Source organism: Podarcis liolepis, assembly GCF_965112155.1.
Source record: "Podarcis liolepis genome assembly, chromosome: 16".
NCBI lineage: Eukaryota > Metazoa > Chordata > Lepidosauria > Squamata > Lacertidae > Podarcis > Podarcis liolepis.
The window spans coordinates 32,429,796-32,449,565 of NC_139567.1; the positions used below are offsets into that span (position 1 = coordinate 32,429,796).

At 48.3% G+C, this 19,770-nt stretch overlaps 1 protein-coding gene across 5 annotated transcripts in view; it reads left to right on the forward strand.

Annotated features, from left to right (window-relative positions):
• CAMKK1 (calcium/calmodulin dependent protein kinase kinase 1) overlaps positions 1–19,770 on the forward strand; it is an 85,459-nt gene that overhangs the window by 55,865 nt on the left and 9,824 nt on the right. For all 5 annotated transcript variants that reach the window (XR_014519983.1, XR_014519984.1, XR_014519985.1 and 2 more), the window contains exons 10-15: positions 6,756–6,955; positions 7,198–7,251; positions 8,041–8,114; positions 14,651–14,738; positions 15,593–15,721; positions 17,762–17,865. Coding sequence is in view for 2 of the 5 variants with exons in the window: in XM_083479316.1 (XP_083335442.1) it covers positions 6,756–6,955; positions 7,198–7,251; positions 8,041–8,114; positions 14,651–14,738; positions 15,593–15,721; positions 17,762–17,865 (649 nt within the window). In the remaining 3 variants the exon portion in view is untranslated. The remainder of the gene's footprint in view (positions 1–6,755; positions 6,956–7,197; positions 7,252–8,040; positions 8,115–14,650; positions 14,739–15,592; positions 15,722–17,761; positions 17,866–19,770) is intronic.

Sequence of the window (19,770 nt, forward strand, 5' to 3'; positions counted from 1 at the left end):
AGTGGTACCTCAGGTTACGCACTCCCACTCCGCTAACCCAGAAATAGTTCTTCACGTTAAGAACTTTGCTTCAGGATGAGAACAGAAATCGTGCTCTGGTGGCGCGGCAGCAGCAGGAGGCCCCATTAGCTAAAGTGGTGCTTCAGGTTAAGAACAGTTTCAGGTTAAGAACAGACCTCCAGAATGAATTAAGTACTTAACTTGAGGTACCACTGTAATAATAATACGGTAATTTATTTATACCCCGCCCATCTGGCTGAGTTTCCCCAGCCACTCTGGTCGGCTCTCGATCGAGTGTTAAAAACAATACAGCATTAAATATTAAAAACTTCCCTAAACAGGGCTGCCTTCAGATGTCTTTTAAAGATAAGATAGCTGCTTGCTTCCTTCACATCTGGTGGGAGAGCGTTCCACAGGGCGGGAGCCACTACCGAGAAGGCCCTCTGCCTGGTTCCCTGTAACCTCACTTCCCGCAATGAGGGAACCACCAGAAGGCCCTCGGCGCTGGATCTCAGTGTCCGGGCTGAACGATGGGGGTGGAGACGCTTCTTCAGGTATACAGGAAGATCCAGTCCCCAATGGCATCTACAGACAGGTATGGTGTCTTGGACTGGTTGGACACAGAGGAATGGTGGGAGTAGCCAGCTGGGGAACCACCAAGGGAAAAAGACTCGGATCGTGGTTGGTGGTTCAGAGGGAGAAGAGGGAGAGGACTTGGATGAAGAGGTTTTGAAGAGATAGCAGGGCTTAGTGAGTGGGGAGAGTCTGTGGCAGAAAGAAGTCCATAATCAGAGGCTAGAGAGGGGCCAAGAGACAGAGATGAGTCGGGCTGATGCAGAGTCATGGGTGTCTGTCCTTCCTGCTGTGAGCAGCTCCCCTCCCTGCTGGTCTCCCAGGACCAGCAGAGGCATGAAATGGGAGGAGCAAACACAGGAAACGCAACCATGCAGGCTTAGTCTCCGATTGCTTGGGGGAAAGCTTGGAGAGGAGGCGACTTGGGCAGCTGTGAGAAGACGGGACCTTCAGTCTCAGCAACTGCTTAATGGAGGGTAATAATAATAATAATAATAATAATAATAATAATAATAATAATTTATTATTTATACCCCGCCCATCTGGCTGGGTTTCCCCAGCCACTCTGGGCGGCTTCCAACAAAACACTAAAATACAATAACCTATTCAACATTAAAAGCTTCCCTAAACAGGGCCGCCTTCAGATGTCTTCTAAAAGTCTGGTAGTTATTTTTCTCTTTGATATCTGGTGGGAGGGCGTTCCACAGGGCGGGTGCCACTACCGAAAAGGCCCTCTGCCTGGTTCCCTGTAACTTGGCTTCTCGCAGCGAGGGAACCGCCAGAAGGCCCTCGGCGCTGGACCTCAGTGTCCGGGCAGAACGATGGAGGTGGAGACGCTCCTTCTGGTATACTGGGCTGAGGCCGTTTAGGACTGTAAAGGTCAGCAGCAACACTTTTGTGCTCGGAAACGTACTGGGAGCCAGTGTAGGTCTTTCAAGACCGGTGTTATATGGTCTCGGCGGCCGCTCCCAGTCACCAGTCTAGCAAGACCTACCAGAGATGAGTTGCTATGGTCATTAGGCCTGACACTCCTGTGCAGGTCCTCTTTCTGCTAATAAAGAGTTAACTCCAACTTGCTCCTTGCGATTGACTGCAGGCTCGCTCCTGTCTTATGGCTGGGGAATGTCCCCCTGCCTGAAACCCCAGAGAGAGCGGCTGCCAAGTCAGTGTTGACAAATACTTGGTCTGACTCAGTGGAAGGCAGTTTTCTATGCTCCTGTGACCTCTCCCCGCTGTCTTCACTTCCCTTTAGATTCCCCCCACCCTACATCTCCCCCCCCCGCAGATTTCTTTTGATAGGGTGTTAAATCATTCCTCCCCTCCAGATGCTGTGATGCGAAGCCGATAGCTAAAAGCGTGTTTCTGTGGCGGCAGCGCCTTATGGAGTGCTCTTTGTCCTTGAACTGCGGCAAGCAACTCTGCTGATCAAATATAATGCGGCAAGAATCGGCAGACGGCATGATGTGCCATTGTGCTTGAAGTGCATGTGTTCATTCATTCATTCCCCCTCCCTTCCCTCCCTCCCTGAATGGTGGTGGAATCTGTGTGGTTCCCAGGCTGCTGGCTTCCAGGCATGAAGATGCCAGCGAAAGAAAACAGGCTGTGAGGTTTCATTTCAGACATTTGCAGTAGCTTTCTTTCCTCCTTTCATCTATAATCTCAGTCAGTCAAACTTACTCTCTCTGGTCGCATTTGCACGAAACATTTTAAAGCACTGTGGTACTGCTTTAAACCACAGTTAAACCACAGAGCCTAGGGCTTGCTGATCAGAAGGTCGGCGGTTCGAATCCCCGCGACGGGGTGAGCTCCCGTTGCTCGGTCCCTCCTCCTGCCAACCTAGCAGTTCGAAAGCACGTCAAAGTGCAAGTAGATAAATAGGTACTGCTCCGGCGGGAAGGTAAACGGCATTTCCATGCGCTGCTCTGGTTCACCAGAAGCGGCTTAGTCATGCTGGCCACATGACCCGGAAGCTGTATGCCAGCTCCTTCGGCCAGTAAAACGAGATGAGCGCCGCAACCCCAGAGTTGTCCGCGACTGGACCTAACAGTCAGGGGTCCCTTTACCTTTACCTTTTACTGCTTTAAATAGTCGTAGTTCCTTCTCCCCCCCCCCTTGCAAAAAAACCCGTAAAGACTTCTGGGAGTTGTAGTTTCTTGAGGGTGCTGAGAGTTGTTAGGAGACCCCTGTATTCCCCTCATAAAGCTACAATTCTCAGAGGTCCCTGTAAAAAGAATTGATTTGAAAATTGCTCATCTAGGTGTCGCTGAACCAGAACTCCCATCCATTCCAGCAAGTGTGGCCAGGGATGATGGGAGTTGTAGTCCAGCAAGATCTAGAAGGCCAAAGGTTCTCTAAGCCAGGAATAAGAGAAGGTAGATTGAATTATGAGGCTGGTGTAAAAATGGAGCTTGTTTATGATTTGTTCAAATTGCAAAACTGCAAGCCTTGATATTAGTAAAGATACACACACACACACAAAAAAAAAAATTAAATTGAAAGAAGGGAAAATAGGGAGGGAGAGAGGAAGAATAGGAAGAGAGGGCAAAGATGTCCCATAATAATAATTTTAATAATAATAATACCCCTCCCATCTGACTGGGTTTCCCCAGCCACTCTGAGAGGCTTCCAGCAAAATATTAAAAAATAATAAAATGTCAGACATTTAAAAACTTTCCTTCAGATGTTTTCTGAAGTTCCACAGGGAGGGCGCCACTGCTGAGAAGGCCGTCTAATAAATAGTAGTTGTGCAAGTGGATAGCTCAGTTGGTTAGAGCGTGGTGCTGATACAGTGGTGCCCCGCAAGACGATGCCTCGCAAGACGGAAAACCCGCTAGACGAAAGGGTTTTCCGTTTTGGAGGTGCTTCGCAAAACGAATCTCCTATGGGCTTGCTTCGCAAGACGACAATGTCTTGCGAGTTCCTGCTGGTTTTTTTCCTCCCCCCCTTTTTCTAAGCCGCTAAGCCGCTTATCAGCTGATCCGATCAGCAGATAAGCCGCTAAAAGCCGCTAATAGCGCTAATAGCGCTAATCCGCTAATCCGTCAATGGGCTTGCTTCGCAAGAGGAAAAAACCGCTAGACGAAGAGAATCACAGAACGGATTCTTTTCGTCTTGCGAGGCACCACTGTAATGCCAAGGTTGCTGGTTTGATCCCCGTATGGGACCTCTGCATATTCCTACATTGTAGGGGGTTGGACTAGATGATTCTCAGGGTCCCTTCCAACTCTATGATTCTAAGTTTTCATGACAATGGGAAGTAGCGTTGTTGTTTTTCCGTCCCCTTGGGAACCTTGACAGAAGCGGCGACAGGAAAGCATCCTATATACCAAGGATGCGTCTGAGCAAGGAGCTGAACTCTCCTTCATGCTTGTTCCTGCACGTAATGATTACCTGTCACAACCAACTTGGGAGCCCATTTGTTAGCTGAACGTTTTGCCAAAGCAGCTCTTCGGATCAGCTCCTGCCAGAAGCCATGATTCATTCTGCACTGGCTCTCTGTTGGTGGAGAAGCTGCCCGGTGTGAGCCCAAACGAAGGCTGGGTCTCAGTTCCCTGCCCTCCCCAGTTTCTTAAGATGTATGTGTTATAAGGGGAAGAGTACTGGCACGCTAGCTGTCGTGCCCTTGGGAAATGCTGCGCGGGGGTCTCAGGTGGGTGGAACAACCCTCCTGTCAGTCATCAACGTCATCCCTCCCAGAGTCAGGACAATTAAAAATGATAGAATTGGAGATCTGGAAGGGACCTCAATGGTAATAAATAATAATTATTTATACCCTGCCCATCTGGCTGGGTTTCCCCAGCCACTCTGGGCGGTGTAATAAATGTAGGGGTTACTCGTGCGCAAGTTGGTGCCACTCCTGGCTAGTTTGCCTTGTTAAACCTTTTCTGTCTGGACAGCCCTACACTTCGTGGCTGTTCAGTCGCTGGCAGAATCCGTCAGTGGCCGTTTCTTAAACCCTTTCCAGCATAAAAGTTGTTTGACTCCAAGTCTCCTCCTACTCTCCCTGCACGGAAGTCTTCTGCGCAGGGAGGGCGTGGGTAGCGGAGGACCCATGCTCTCCTCGCTGATCTCCGGCGAGGAGTCATGGAGCCCCCTCGCCGATTCCCCCATCTGCCCCCCTTTATCCCTGGTGCTACGCTGATTTCCTTCCCCAGCTGGTGATCCGCCTCTCCCCCTGCTGGGCCCTTCTCCAGCATCATTTGAGAGCCTCGCCTCCGCCTCTGGCTCCGATGTCAGTTCCCTGACAGGCGGCTTCCAACAAAACACTAAAATACAATAACCTATTAAACATTAAAAGCTTCCCTAAACAGGGCTGCCTTCAGATGTCTTCTAAAAGTCTGGTAGTTGTTTTTCTCTTTGACATCTGGTGGGAGGGCGTTCCACAGGGAGGGGGGCCACTACCGAGAAGGCCCTCTGCCTGGTTCCCTGTAACTCTGCTTCTCGCAGCGAGGGAACCGCCAGAAGGCCCTCGGCGCTGGATCTCAGTGTCCGGGCAGAACAATGGAGGTGGAGACGCTCCTTCAGGTATACTGGGCCGAGGCCGTTTAGGGCTGTAAAGGTCAGCACCAACACTTTGAATTGTGCTCGGAAACGTACTGGGAGCCAGTGTAGGTCTTTCAAGACGGGTGTTATATAGTCTCGGCGGCTGCTCCCAATCACCAGTCTAGCTGCTGCATTCTGGATTAGTTTTAGACCTCAAGGGCCATCTAGTCCAACTCCCTGCAATGCAGAACTCGCAAAACCTCTGCTTGAAAATCTCCAGTGAAGGAGAGTCGCATCACCTTCTGAGGTGGCCCATTCCACTGTCAAACAGCTCTTACTGTCAGAAAGTTCTGCCTAATGTTTAGTGGAAAGCCCATTTCCCGTAATTTGAAAGGCTGCGTGATTTGCTAGGATCATGCAACCAAGAAAACAGCAAGAACCTGTATTTTAAATTGGGGGTTTTTTTCTTTTCTTTTCCCCCTATCATGTTGTGTTTTTTTTTTTTTAAACTGTGATTTTATTGGTGTTAGCAACCTCTGGCCAGGGAGGGCGGGGTATAAATAAAATTTATTTTATTATTATTATTATTATTAAGAAACAGTTGCTAAGTAGGGTCTGATCCAAGCCTTAGCCCAGGAAGTTGTAGGAATGCAGGCATTTGCAATGATGGAATTCCTCAAGCATCCGTAAACCAACTGTTTTGACTGATAACATAGCAGGACCCTTTTCGTAATGAATTCATTTATTTGTTTGACTTACCACACACACACACACCTGCTCACATAGCTCTGTTGACATTCTCCATGTGTTGGTTGGCAATTTGCCCTCTTTACCTTGTCCCATTACCCAAACTGGCAGACTGCAAGCTGGGCACTGCAGCAGCGCTGCTGCGGCATTAGAGATGCAGGTCACATCCATGCACCAAAAACTTTTTTTTCCCTTTTGCTGCAAGGGGATGGCTATGCAAAAGAAACTGACCTCAGACTCTGTACACCTGCCATGTCGAGAGGTGCAGAGTCTTTGCCTTGAGGCTGAAATTACCTTGATTTATGGCACAGCTGCCCTTGGAATACATTCATACATACATAATGTTGTTTCTACGTTGCCTTCCCATAGTTAAAACCATCCTCAAGGCAGCTTATGCAAGAAAGAAGTATGTAATGGCAAACATATCAAAGGTAGTCATAAACAAGAACTGAAACACTGGAAATTACACAACCAAATCGAACAATTTCCACATTAAAATAAGATTTCAAATGAAGATGCAAAACATTAATATTAAAAAACAACAATTGAAACAAAACAAAAAACCCCTAAGCAATACCCCAGTACAAGAACTGTACAGAACAGCAGGACCTTCTGCATTCAGTGCAGGTGCTCTAACCACTGAGCTACAGCCCCTCCTCCATCTGGAGAGAGGATCAGATCTCTCTTAGTTATCGGGATCTTTCACTCGCAGCCGTGAACAGAAAGTCTCTCTCATGTATATTGAGTTGTGCACAGCAGCAAAAAATTGCAAACAGGAACAAAACAACAAAAAACCAGAGAAAAAGGAAACAAAGAATTAAAAATGCAAACTATAAAATGTCACTGCCTGGAGGGACAAAAGGGATAATAAAGCTATATAAAACTAAAAGGATTATCCACTACTGATTGAGAATAAAGGTTCTATAAAAGTTCTCCTCTCCACCTCTCTTCAGTACATTACCAGAAGATCATCCACCGGGACATCAAACCTTCCAACTTGCTCTTGGGGGATGACGGGCACGTCAAAATTGCCGACTTCGGAGTGAGCAATCAGTTTGAGGGCAGCGATGCCCAGCTCTCCAGCACTGCTGGGACTCCAGCCTTCATGGCCCCTGAAGCCCTTTCTGAGTCTGGGAAGAGCTTCAGTGGGAAGGTAGGATGCTGCTTATGTGATGTGGACCCCGCTTGGGGAGGGGACCCCAATAAGAGCCCAGTAAGAGCTGAGCATGCTCATTGGCCACAAAATGCTGACTGGCTGTAACCGGGGTTGGAGGGTAGCAATGGGGAAATGGGGAAGAGGTGGAGTATCCTGAGTGGGGGTGCTTCATACCACAACATTTTGTTGCAACCCCCCCAGAGATCTGATTTTTTAAAAATCTGTTTGCTTCTTTTCAGGCACTAGATGTCTGGGCCATGGGGATCACACTATTTTGTTTTGTGTATGGAAAGGTAAGATGTCTGTAAAAGGGGGACGGGTTTTTGTGGTGGTGATTGGGGCAGGGCCGGCCCACCCTTGAGGCAAGGTGAGGCAGGTGCCTCAGGCAGCTGGAACCACAGGGGCAGCAGATTATTATCATTTATTAGAATTATATGCTGCCCTTCATCACAAGATCTCAGAGAGCAAAAACACAAGAACAAAAGTAAATGGTTAAAACAAGAACAAAACAGTGCCCACCAAACACATTTATCAGGCTGCAGAATATTAATCAGCCAGAGGCTGATTAATGGCCTGAAGTAATTTCTTTCTGGAGCTGTTGTTGATGATGGTTACTAATTGCCAAATGATTAGATAAAAGAATCCTGAGCAAATTATAAAAAGAACATAAATTTCAGGCAGGCTCATGATGGAGAAGGAAGGCAGTTCTTAAGCGTGGAACTGAAAAGCGTCTTGTGTGAAGATGTTCTAAGAATCTCTCTGCAGGAATCATAGGGGCCAAGATCTCTTCACACACCCCACCCCAATAAAATACTTGAGGGGGCTGGTCCCCCTCGAAGTTGATGACCGTTGCCATTCAAATGGTGTGTGTGCGACACATCTTGTGACCTACCCCACCCCCAATATTTTAATTCAAGTTGGCACCCCTGGCAGGAATGCCCCAGCCTCCTTGCAGAGCTGAGCTCTCAGGGTTCCTTGGGACTGGTTATAGAGTTTTAGTCTGTAAGTGCAAAGGAGAGGGCTAAAGCGGAGGATTCACAAAAGCATGCAAACCTTTGCTCTGTCTTTGCTCTGTTTTGCAGTGTCCTTTCATTGATGAATTTATCCTTGCTCTTCACAACAAGATCAAGAACAAGCCGGTGGATTTCCCGGAAGAGTAAGTAAGCTTTGCAGGTCGCAGTGGAGCACAAGGTTGCTGCAGATGACTGGGAATCCCAAGTGAGGAGAAGGGCTTCTGTTGCCCTCAGGTCTTGCTGGCAGACTTCCCATTGGGGCTTCTGGTTCACCACAGTGAGAACAGGATGCTGGACAAGATGTGTCTTTGGCCTGATGCTCTTAACCCACAAGTTTGCATTCTCACTACCTCTCAGAGAGAGCCAGCGTGGTGTAGTGGTTAAGAGCGGTAGACTCGTAATCTGGGGAACCGGGTTCGCTTCCCCGCTCCTCCACATGCAGCTGCTGGGTGACCTTGGGCTAGTCACACTTCTCTGAAGTCTCTCAGCCCCACTCACCTCACAGAGTGTTTGTTGTGGGGGAAGAGGGAAAAGGAGAATGGTAGCTGCTTTGAGACTTCTTCGGGTAGTGATAAAGCGGGATATCAAATCCAAACTCTTCTTCTTCTTCATTGTGGACCAGAGGAAGTGGTTTTGCTTCACCTCGCAGCAGCATTGAGCACAGTTGACTCTGGCATTTTTCTGAGCCCCTGGAAGGAGTGAGATTATGACTCATTGCTCCGGTCATTGCTGACACTACCAAGTTAGACATTGTTGTCATTTTCCAAGTTAGCCATTGCTAACATTTACCAAGTTAGGCATCGCTGACCTTTAGCACGTTAGAGGGTCCCCCCCCCCCAATGAGTGCTGCACCATTTGGTTATCTGTTTTTCTCCTCTTTTCTCCCCTACCAGCCACTCTGTATATGTCCTGCCTGACATGAGAGAAAAGTCTTTCCCTCCCACAGCAAAGGCTACACCCAGCTCCTCCCATTCTGAGTGGGCAGATATAGCATCCTGGCTTAGTGGTTTTCTGGCACTTTCAATAAGGGCCAAGTCACAGGTCCAAGAGGGAAGACAGGATTGTGGAATTTCCACCCAGGGAAATGTGAGCGGGGCTTGTAGTGGCAGCCAAGGACAAGAAACTGGAAGCCAGCCTTGGCTTCAAAGATAGATGGAGAAGTATAAATAAATACATGAATAATGAGCCTGAAGATGCGATCCTGTATATTTACACACGCACACAAGGAGATTCATATATATCAAAATGAAATATTTTAAGAAAAATATCTAGAGTGCACAGGTTTTGCAATGGGTCTGTGCATCTGGCTGTTAACCTGGTTGGTGGATCGAGTCTACTCAGGGATGGCAGGATTCCTGAATTGCAGATAACTAGTAAGAGCTGTTTGACTGTGGAACAGTCTCCCTCGGGTGGTTGTGGCTTCTCCTTCACTGGAGGTTTTTAAGCAGAGGTTGGATGGCCATCTGTCATGGGTGCTTTAGCTTCTTGAACTGCAGGAGGGCTGGACCCTTGGAGGGGGGGTCCTTTCCAACTCTAGGTAAAGGTAAAGGGACCCCTGACCATTAGGTCCAGTCGTGGCCGACTCTGGGGTTGCGGTCCTCATCTTACTTTATTGGCTGAGGGAGCTGGCATACAGCTTCCGGCTCATGTGGCCAGCATGACTAAGCCGCTTCTGGTGAACCAGAGCAGCACATGGAAACACCGTTTACCTTCCCACCGGAGCGGTACCTATTTATCTACTTGCACTGCGTGCTTTCGAACTGCTAGAAGGGCAGGAGCAGGGACCGAGCAATGGGAGCTCACCCCGTCACGGGGATTCGAACCAACGACCTTCTGATCGGCAAGTCCTAGGCTCTGTGGTTTAACCCACAGCGCCACCTGTGGCCCCCCCTTCCAACTCTACAATTCCATAATTCTGTGATACTTTAGGAAGCTGCCATTGGTCTATCTATCTAGCTCAGTGTTGTCTACTCTGGCAATGGGTTTGAGACAGGAGGAACGGAGGGGGTGGCAGAGAGAGAGGAAGAGTAAAGGGAGACAAGAGAAGGGAGAGAAGGGGGTGGTAGAGAAAGAAGGGGCAGTGGGAGGTAGAGAAAAAAGAGTAGGGAGTGGCAGCAGCGGCGGAGGAAGCCGCTCAGGCACCTGGGGAGGGGCGAGCCGTCCATAGGGGTGGGGCGAGCTGCCCATAGGGGCGAGGGCGGGGCAAGCCGCCCATAGGGGCAGGGTGCACCGTGGGGCCTCCAGAGTCTGCCTGCCTCCTCCCACTCAGCTTACCTACAGCTGGGGGGAGGCAGTGGGCAGACTGTTTGGCCAGCGTGGAGCCTGCATGCGCCCAAGCCACCGTGTCTCTCCCAAGAGAGACACATGACTTAGAGCACGCTGCAGGCCCTGCGGTGAGTGCATTTTGTCACCCGCTCAGTGGGGACCCCCGGACAGACAGCACTCACCGCATCCCCCTTCCTCCGCCCCTGAGTGGCAGAGAAAGAGAGAAGCAGGGCAGAAAGGGGTGACTTCACCCCTTTGGGGCGCTCCGACCTCACCTTCTGACTGACCTTGCTTGCCGCCAACATGCAGCTCCAGCAGATCCCCTCCCCCAAGGAATTGCAGCCCCTAGCAGGAAGAAAAAACAACATTGCCCATCCCTGTCTCGCAGCTTTCGTAGAAAGTTTCGTTGTCCCCTTCCCAGCCCATCCCCAAACGCGTCTCGAGCGAAGATGCTGCAGCTGTGATTCTCCCAACTCGGCGTTGCACCAAGGCAAAGGATTCCTGACCTACTTGCATGAATTAATCCTTCGTTCCTAATTGAAATGTAAAGATGATATCATATCGCCGCCGCTGCCGCTTGAAAAGGAATATCGGGGGAAGAATGTGGGTGGGTGGAGAAACGAACGGGGGGGGAGGGCAAGTGTTTGGAGAGAGAGCCCCCTCTTCCTTTAACCCTGGGCTTGTTTTCGGTGTTGGATTGTAAATCATGCATTACACGGAGGGACTGAGCATCCTCACTGCCCCCCGCCCCCGTTAATGGTCTGACTACAGTGGTACCTCAGGTTAAGTACTTAATTCGTTCCGGAGGTCCGTACTTAACCTGAAACAGTTTTTAACCTGAATCACCACTATAGCTAATGGGGCCTCCTGCTGCTGCTGCACCGCTGAAGCACAATTTCTGTTCTCATCCTGAAGCAAAGTTCTTAACCTGAAGCACTATTTCTGGGTTAGCGGAGTCTATAACCTGAAGCGTATGTAACCTGAAGCGTATGTAACCCGAGGTACCACTGTATCTAGGAGATCCTTACAACCAGGCTGAGCCAAGGAACCATACTGCCCCTTGTTTAATCACCCTTTCTGTATGCTAGGAAGTTGGGGTAGGTTTGTGATTTGGAGGTGGGGGGCTGTCAGTGCAAAGAAGGGGTGTTTTCCAGCAAAGGTCTCGGTGGTGATGGCCATGTGGCTGCGATTGTTGGCCGTGGGCGACTCCCCTTTCCTCCCCACCCATCACATAGCGCAGGGTGCACCAATGCCTGTGGGGTGTGTCATTGCGCTTGCCAGGACTTCCAGGATTGCCTGTGAAATGTCTCAGTAAAGCTGCCCTCCGAAACCCGGGAGACTGAACTTGTCTGGGGCCTGGAATCTTGTCCCTGAGGCGCCCCACCGAGGCAGCGCTGCCTAATCTGCTCTGGCGCTGCACGCTAGTATGCAGTAGCTCAGGTTCAGATTTTACTATTGAAGCCTTGCAGTGCCATGGCCATTTCACGCATTCAGTCAGCTGGGAGTTCCCTGGGGCATTCTTGGCGTGGCAGCATAAGTCCGGCAGGGCCCTGGCAGGATCCCCCAGCCAGCTTAGCCCTCTGAGTTCTGGAGCAAGCGTACTCCAGGTTTCGGAGCAGTTGCTGAAAACGCCAGGGGGAGAGAGGGCTTTTGTGCTGGTGTCCGAGCTTGTGGGTTTCCCACAGGTGTCTGGGTGGTCATTGTGAGAACAGTGTTCTTGTCTAGATGGTCCATTGGGCCTGATCCAGCCGACCCTTACAGTGGTACCTCGGGTTGAGGACTTAATTCGTTCCGGAGGTCTGTTCTTAACCTGAAACTGTTCTTAACCTGAGGTACCACTTTAGCTAATGGGGCCTCCCGCTGCTGCCGCTGCACAATTTCTGTTCTCATCCTGAGGTAAAGTTCTTAACCCGAGGTAATATTTCTGGGTTAGCGGAGTCTGTAACCTGAAGCGTATGTAACCCGAGGTACCACTGTATTTGGTTCTTACTAGGGAAACTTATCCACCTCAAGTTTCCCTGCCAGTTCCACCATTTCACATGATCCTCTTTCACCTGCCTCCTCCTCCAAACTATATATTTGGAGTTTATTAGTCAGCTCTGCGAGAGACTCTTCACATCTGCCACCTCCGCAAGGGATTAGCTTTTAATGGGCTGGCTGGGCCTCTTCCTCCTAACATCTCCTGCGGCAATAACTCTTCGCTGCCTGGCTTATTTTGACATCCCAGTGACCTGTTCTTTCCATCTCGAAAGGCCTCTCTCCTCATTAGCTTGTGTAGAGAGGCAGGGGAATGGCAGTGTGTTGACTCAGTGTTTAAACCTAAGCCTGTTAATTTGATAAAGCCCGTAAGAGAACCGGGATTGGAGGCGGGAGAGAGTGCAAGGAAGGAGAGTATCATCAGATTAGTCCTGGCTGCACCACAGACCTCCCAGAGACTCAGTCAGTTCATGGGACTGTTAGCAAGCCGAGCATATTCTGCCCTGGCAGCAGAGGCCAAGGAGCTGCTGTTTACTAAAAAAGACCTTGCTATTTTCTGCACTCAGGCGTGGACAGAAGCCAGTCAGTCACAAACCATTTGTTCTGCGCCATTGCTTAGTTTTCCCATTTGGAGTTCACAGGTTTTTATGCTCCAACGGAGCTGGTGCGATCTGCTTGGTCTAATGTTCTCATTCCTAAAGCATGATTTGTAAAGTAGTTAAATTTTGAATCAGGGTTCAAGATGACCTCGACAGATTGGAGAACTGGGGCCAAAACAAGCAAAAGGAAATTCAATAGGGACAAATGTCAGGTTCTGCGCTTTGGCAGAAATAAGCAGCTGCACAAATATAGGATGGGGGACACCTGGATTGCCAGTAGTATATGTGAGAAGGATCTAAGGAGTCTTAGTAGACCACAAGCATAAAATGAGTAAACAGTGTGATGCGGCAGCAAAAAAGAAAAAGAAAAAAGAAAAAGATAATGCAATTCTGGGCTTCATCAACAGAAGTCTGGTGTCCAGATCAAGGGAAGTTATTTTGTTGTTTAGTCGTTTAGTCGTGTCCGACTCTTCGTGACTCCATGGACCAGAGCATGCCAGGCCCTCCTGTCTTCTGCTGCCTCCCGCAGTTTGGTCAAACTCATGTTAGTAGCTTCGAGAACACTGTCCAACCATCTCTTCCTCTGTCGTCCCCTTCTCCTTGTGCCCTCCATCTTTCCCATCATCAGGGTCTTTTCCAGGGAGTCTTCTCTTCTCATGAGGTGGCCAAAGTATTGGAGCCTCAGCTTCACGATCTGTCCTTCCAGTGAGCACTCAGGGCTGATTTCCTTCAGAATGGATCGATTTGATCTTGTTGCAGGACTCTCAAGAGTCTCCTCCAGCACCATAATTCGAAAGCATCAATTCTTTGGCCATCAGGCTTCTTTATGGTCCAGCTCTCACTTCCATACATCACTACTGGGAATTTATTTATGTAAAAACTACTGGGAAAACCATAGATTTAACTGTACGGACCTTTGTTGGCAAGGTGATGTCTCTGCTTTTTAAGATGCTGTCTAGGTTTGTCATTGCTTTTCTCCCAAGAAGCAGGCGTCTTAATTTCGTGACTGCTGTCACCATCTGCAGTGATCATGGAGCCCAAGAAAGTAAAATCTCTCACTGCCTCCATTTCTTCCCCAAGGGAAGTTATAGTACCGCTCTATTCTGCCTTGCTCTGATCACATCTGGAGTCCTGTGTCCAGTTCTGGGCACTGCAGTTTAAGAAGAATATGACAAGCTGCAATGTGTGCAGAGGAGGGGGAACCAAGATGACCGAAGCTTATGAAGAATGCTTGAGGGAGTTGGGTATGTTTAGCCTGGAGACTGAGAGGTGATATGATAGCCATCTTCAGGTATCTGAAGGGCTGTTACATGGAAGATGGAGCAAGCTTGTTTTCTGCTCCTCCAGAGGGAAGGACCTGAACCAGTTTCTTTAAATGTCAAGAAAGGAGATTCCAATTAAGCAGGGAGGAAAACTTTCTTACGGCATGAGCTGTTCAACAAAGGAACAGGCTTCCTCAGATGCTGGTGGACTCTCCTTCCCTGGAGGTTTTTAAACAGCATTTGGATGGCCACTTGTCAGAGATCCTTTTAGCTGTGGTTCCTGCACTGCAGGGGGTTGGACTAGATGACCCTTGGTGTCCTTCTCCAACTATACACTAGTGAGCCGCTATCATTCAATATGCGGCCTAGGTCTCCATCTTCCCCATGTCAGCATGTTTCAAAGAGAGTTTGTTGCTTGTACTGGGTATGTCCATCCCGGTTTTTCCAGTTTTTCCAGTTTGGGGCTATTGGTTTTTTAAAAAACTCCTACCAAGTAGTTTGGTGGCTGAACACAGAGGATTGGCAGCCTGTAGCTTCTGTCCCCACAACCAAACGCTTTGTTTTTCTTTCTGCCAGGCCTTGGATCAGCGAGGAGTTAAAAGACCTGATCCTGAAGATGCTGGAAAAGAACCCTGAAACGAGGATAACGGTCCCTGAAATTAAGGTAAGTGGGACATGAACTTTAATGGGAACAAAGGAAGCTGCCTTATATGTTTACTTGTCCTTCCATTCACTGACCGGCAATGGCTTTCCAGGGTTTCAGGCAGGGTTTTCCCCAGCCGTTCCTGGAGATGCCAGGGTTTGAACCTGGAACCTCCTTGGCTTGCGAAGACTTAGACTTTTGCCACCTCTGGGCTGTTAAGTATCAGTGTCCATCTCGTTTACATGTTAAGTTTTATTAGAGTTGCCCCACCAAGCTGTGCCTGTCCTCAGCCAGCCCCAGCCGCCTGTGCCCTCCAACACCTAGCTGCCACCCCTCAGGATAGATAGATAGATAGATAGATAGATAGATAGATAGATAGATAAACTTTATTCACATTAGCCAACGGCCATAGCAACATAAAACAAGCAATATATATAATTAAAAAGACAACAATGGGTAAAAAGAACAATCAGATGACCAAGATTATCGTTCAGATAGTGGCCCTTAATCTCATTGCACCCTCGATAAACCTAGCAACCTTTGCTGTTGTCTGATCATTTTGATCTGATAAAAGAAAGAACAATGTGGCCGCAGATGGGCGGCCTGGGATGGTAAGTAAGAGTGGGGTGATGATCTCATTCCTCAGATCTTTATAAAGGGGACAGGACAGGAGAACATGAGCCACTGTTTCCAGGCTGCCATCTCCACATGGGCAGAGTCGTTTCTCAGTTGGAATCTTTTGGTATCTGCCCTCAAGTATGGCATCACATCCAATCTAGCCCTCAGAATTTGCCACCTGAGGCAGCCACCTCACTCTGCCTCTTGCTAGGGCTGGCCCTGGGCCGTGATAGCCTTGGTTTGTGTCTTCCATGCAGCTGCACCCTTGGGTGACGAAGTTCGGAGAGGATCCTCTGCCTCTCGAGGAGGAGCATTGCACAATTGTGGAGGTCACCGAGGAGGAAGTGAAGAACTCCGTCAAGACAATCCCGAGTTTGCCTGCTGTGGTGCGTACTGCTGCCATCGCGACACTGTGTTGTGCAGGACTTAAAAGCTACCATCCCTCTGCATTGTGTGGTTGATGGTACAAAACTGGGTGCTTGGCTAATGGCCGGTGTGGGTGCTCTTTGTCCAAAGTTGCGTTGCAACACACCACATTAAGCTGCTGAGTGGAAGGAGGTTGGGTCCTGTTTTCCCCAGCAGAAGGAGATGAATGCTGAGATGAATGCTTTAGGATTTGACTGGGGAGCTGGTTCAGAAGGTCAGGAGCTACTGCCCTGACAGTAGCCTTGTCTGTGTTTTTCCGCTTGCTTCTTTTCTGCCCCAAAATGCCTGCTCAACCTATATATTGCAAGCAACTTATCAGGCGAGCCTGACATAATAAGAATGCTTATATTGGAAGCCACCGTCATAATCTGGTATGCAGCATTTGAAATTCACCAAGCACATTTTGCACCCGGCTCTCGGCCACTTGCGGCCAAGTGAAGATTCCCAGGCGTCAAGATGGCGCCTGATGTCTCCACCGTCTGGAACTGCATGCCTGGGGATCCTTGGGTCTTGCCTGTTTTCACACACTAACAACACATCTGGTAGAATTCTACCTGTTATATTTTATCTGCACGATCAGAATGAGTTTCAGGAACCAATATGTCAAAAAATACCAATTTCGAGCCGTCTGGCCCCAAAATGGCAATTAGGCATTCTGTTTTGGCAACTGCAACCCTGGTTTAAGGAGCTATTTGGCGCCTAGATTATATATCTGAGTATCTAACACTGCTGCTATGTAGGGGGCATCCCTGATGCAGTGGACTGTAAAACTCTCTGTGCACCCACTCCAAAAGTGTGGCAGCTGCTCACTCGCTCTTTCTCCAGGCAGTTTTGGAAACAAAGCAACTGTTAGTGCAAGGAGATGCTCATGGATGCTTGGCACCCCAGCAAGCTGCCTTGTTTACCTTTATTGCTCCGCTGGCTCTGGCATTTATCTGGGACTCCAAGCACGTTCTTGTTTCCACTGTGAAATCCTTCCTTGTGATTTGAGGTGCTTGGAGCACTCCGTCCCTTTAAGAACAAAAGAATAGCTCTGCTGGGGTCCAGCATCTTGTTCTCACAGTGGCCAACCAATGCCTGTAGAAAATCCACATGCAGGACTCAAGCACATCAGCAATCTCCATGGTTTCCATCAAGTGGAAATACTGCCTCCTAGTGTGGAGGGAAGAGCATAGCCCTTTGCCCAGTCCTCTTGTAAAAGGTAAAGGGACCCCTGACCATTAGGTCCAGTTGTGACCGACTCTGGGGTTGCGCCGCTCATCACACTTTATTGGCCGAGGAAGCCAGTGTACATGTGGCCAGCATGACTAAGCCACTTCTGCCGAACCAGAGCAGCGCACGGAAACACTGTTTACCTTCCCGCCGGAGTGGTACCTATTTATCTACTTGCACTTTGATGTGCTTTCGAACTCCTAGGTTGGCAGGAGCAGGGACCGAGCAACGGGAGCTCACCCCGTCACAGGGATTCGAACCGCCGACCTTCTGATCGGCAAGTCAAAGGCTCTGTGGTTTAACCCACAGTGCCACCCACGTCCTCTTGTAAAACCATCCAAATTGGTGACCACCACGGCCTCCAGTGGGAGAGAGTTCCATAGTTTAACAGCGTGCTGTGTGAAGAAGTGCTTTCTTCTGTCTGCCCTGAATATTTTTTTTAATAAGCTATTTTTATTAAAGCTTGAAACGAAGAAAGAAAAGATAGTATACAGAAATAAATATCAAACATTTTTTAATCTGTCCTGAATCTTTGGACACTTAGCTTTATTGGATGTCCATCAGCTCTAATATTACTGGAGAGCAAGAAAAACTTTCTGAACAGGCTGCAGTTGCAAAACAAAAAACATACAATCACATTTTAAAAAAAGAAGGCTGCAATCACAATCTTGAGACTGAAAGTTTGGAAATGCTTCCTAGAAATAAATGAGTGGCATGTGTTCTTCTTCTCTGTGATCCATTTGCAATCCTGATTTCTTTTCTTCTTCTTCTTACCCCCTTCCCTAAAGATTTTAGTGAAAGCCATGCTGAGGAAACGATCTTTCAGCAACCCATTTGAGGCCCAGGCCAGGCGAGAAGAGAGATCCATGTCGGCTCCTGGAGACTTATTAATGTATGTACCTCTTTTTCTAGTGTTTGTCTACGGCAGGGATGGGGAGCCACACCACAAAGGCAGGAAAAGGGTTCTGTACCCTGGATCTGTGGAGATCTGGGAGGAAGTGACAAGCTCAGGAGCAATCACGTTCCACGCCACCACAATCTCTGAGCAGTGAGAGACTCCCGGGGGCGCGGGGTATGCCTGCCCTTTCCCAGGGTTCAGTTTCCTTGGAATGAAGGTCAGTGGAGACTGTGGTGTCGTTAGGATATATGGTTTTATTTACACATAGATACATCCAAAGGACAAGATGGATATGCTCACAGCATTGATACTCCAACAGATCCTGTTTCTCCATTAGTCACAGATTTGGATCCAGGACAGAGCAAGTCTGTCTCTGTGTCTCCATCTTCCAGTTCAGCTCACCCACATTGCTGTGGCTATGGTTCTCCTACATAGCTGCTAGGTGGGGTGGGTGGAGACAAGGCCCACCCATTAGCCTGGAGGGCACCACCGCTTAGTTGCAGCTCTTGCAACCTGGTTTATTCTTTTGGGATGCTGATGAGGACACTTCAGTGGCCAGCTAAGGTCATTGTCTTAAACTTGTCTGACCTGTTCAGCAAAACTTCCTCTCTGAGATTCTTGGGCACAGGGATCCAAGAACTGACCCCACAAACCCACAAAGGGGAAGAATTATTTGAAGGCAGAAGATTGGCTGAGTGCTGAGGAGGAACTGGAAGAGTTCTTACACAGTTGCACTGTTCATGGTGCTCATTTGCATTGCATTCAAAACCAATTGGGAAAAGCAAAAGTCTCATTTTTAGCAAACAGAAAAGCGGCACCCTAAAAGTTCCATTTTAAATCATTTTTAAATCCCCAGCTTGTAATTCTGCATAATGTTTCCAGTGTTCATATTTCTCTAAAAGTAAATTAAGGGCCAAAGACAAGGCAATTAAAAAAGCTTTCAAATCGCACAGTCGGCCCTTAATTCACTTTTAGAGAAATAGTAATTGGTGTGTTCCTTGCCCTTGCAACCCCCTCTCCCAAACTATATATTGATTCTGTGACCATCAGGATTAATGTTTAATCATTTTGCATGGCAACTTTGGACAGCCGGGTTCACTTTTCGACACCCAGTTCCAAATTGCGGCAAACTAAAATAGATTTTCTCTTTTTCAAGGAGACAGAAATAGCAAAACAAATTGCAAGCTTTCTCTTGGGGGGGGTTGAGATGAAGGTGGGGGACAGAAGCTTTCTGTTCTGATTTGCGTATTCTTGACATTAAGGTTTTATCTGTGGGCAGAGAAGGAATAACGCCTTTGCACAGGGAATGCTGAAACGATAAAACCGAACCAATTATCAGTGGTTGATGCTAATCTTTCCCCCTGTATGGTTTTCTCCACAGGATGTGCAGAAGTGAAAGGAAAATAGTAATTAATTATGTGAGCCAGGTGGTTAAAATAGAAACTGGTACAGTTTTGTAGTACACCTTATACTAATATAGTACACCTTATACTATGTAGAATATACTACAATACTGCAATTACTAAAAACTACAAATATGTGTTCACAACATACATTTGAAGCCTGATGAAAACACTTCAGACAAGCATGGCTGCTAAACACCCCCCCAAAAAGAATTCTGGGAGCTGTAGTTTGTTGACGGTGGCTGAGAGTTGTTCGGAAACCCCTCAGAACTATGATTCCCAGAGTGGTTTCACCATCCAGCCCTTTCCCCAGGGAATTCTGGGAATTGTAGCTCTGTGAGAGGAATAGGGGGTCTCCTCCATCTCCCAGCATTCTTTGGGGGAAGCCATGACTGTTTAAAGTGGTATCATAGTTTCCTGTCCTACGGGTCCAAAAGCTGACCAGGGCGAAGGATTGATGCCCCAAAGAACCCAGTTTCAGGGATTCCAAAGAAAG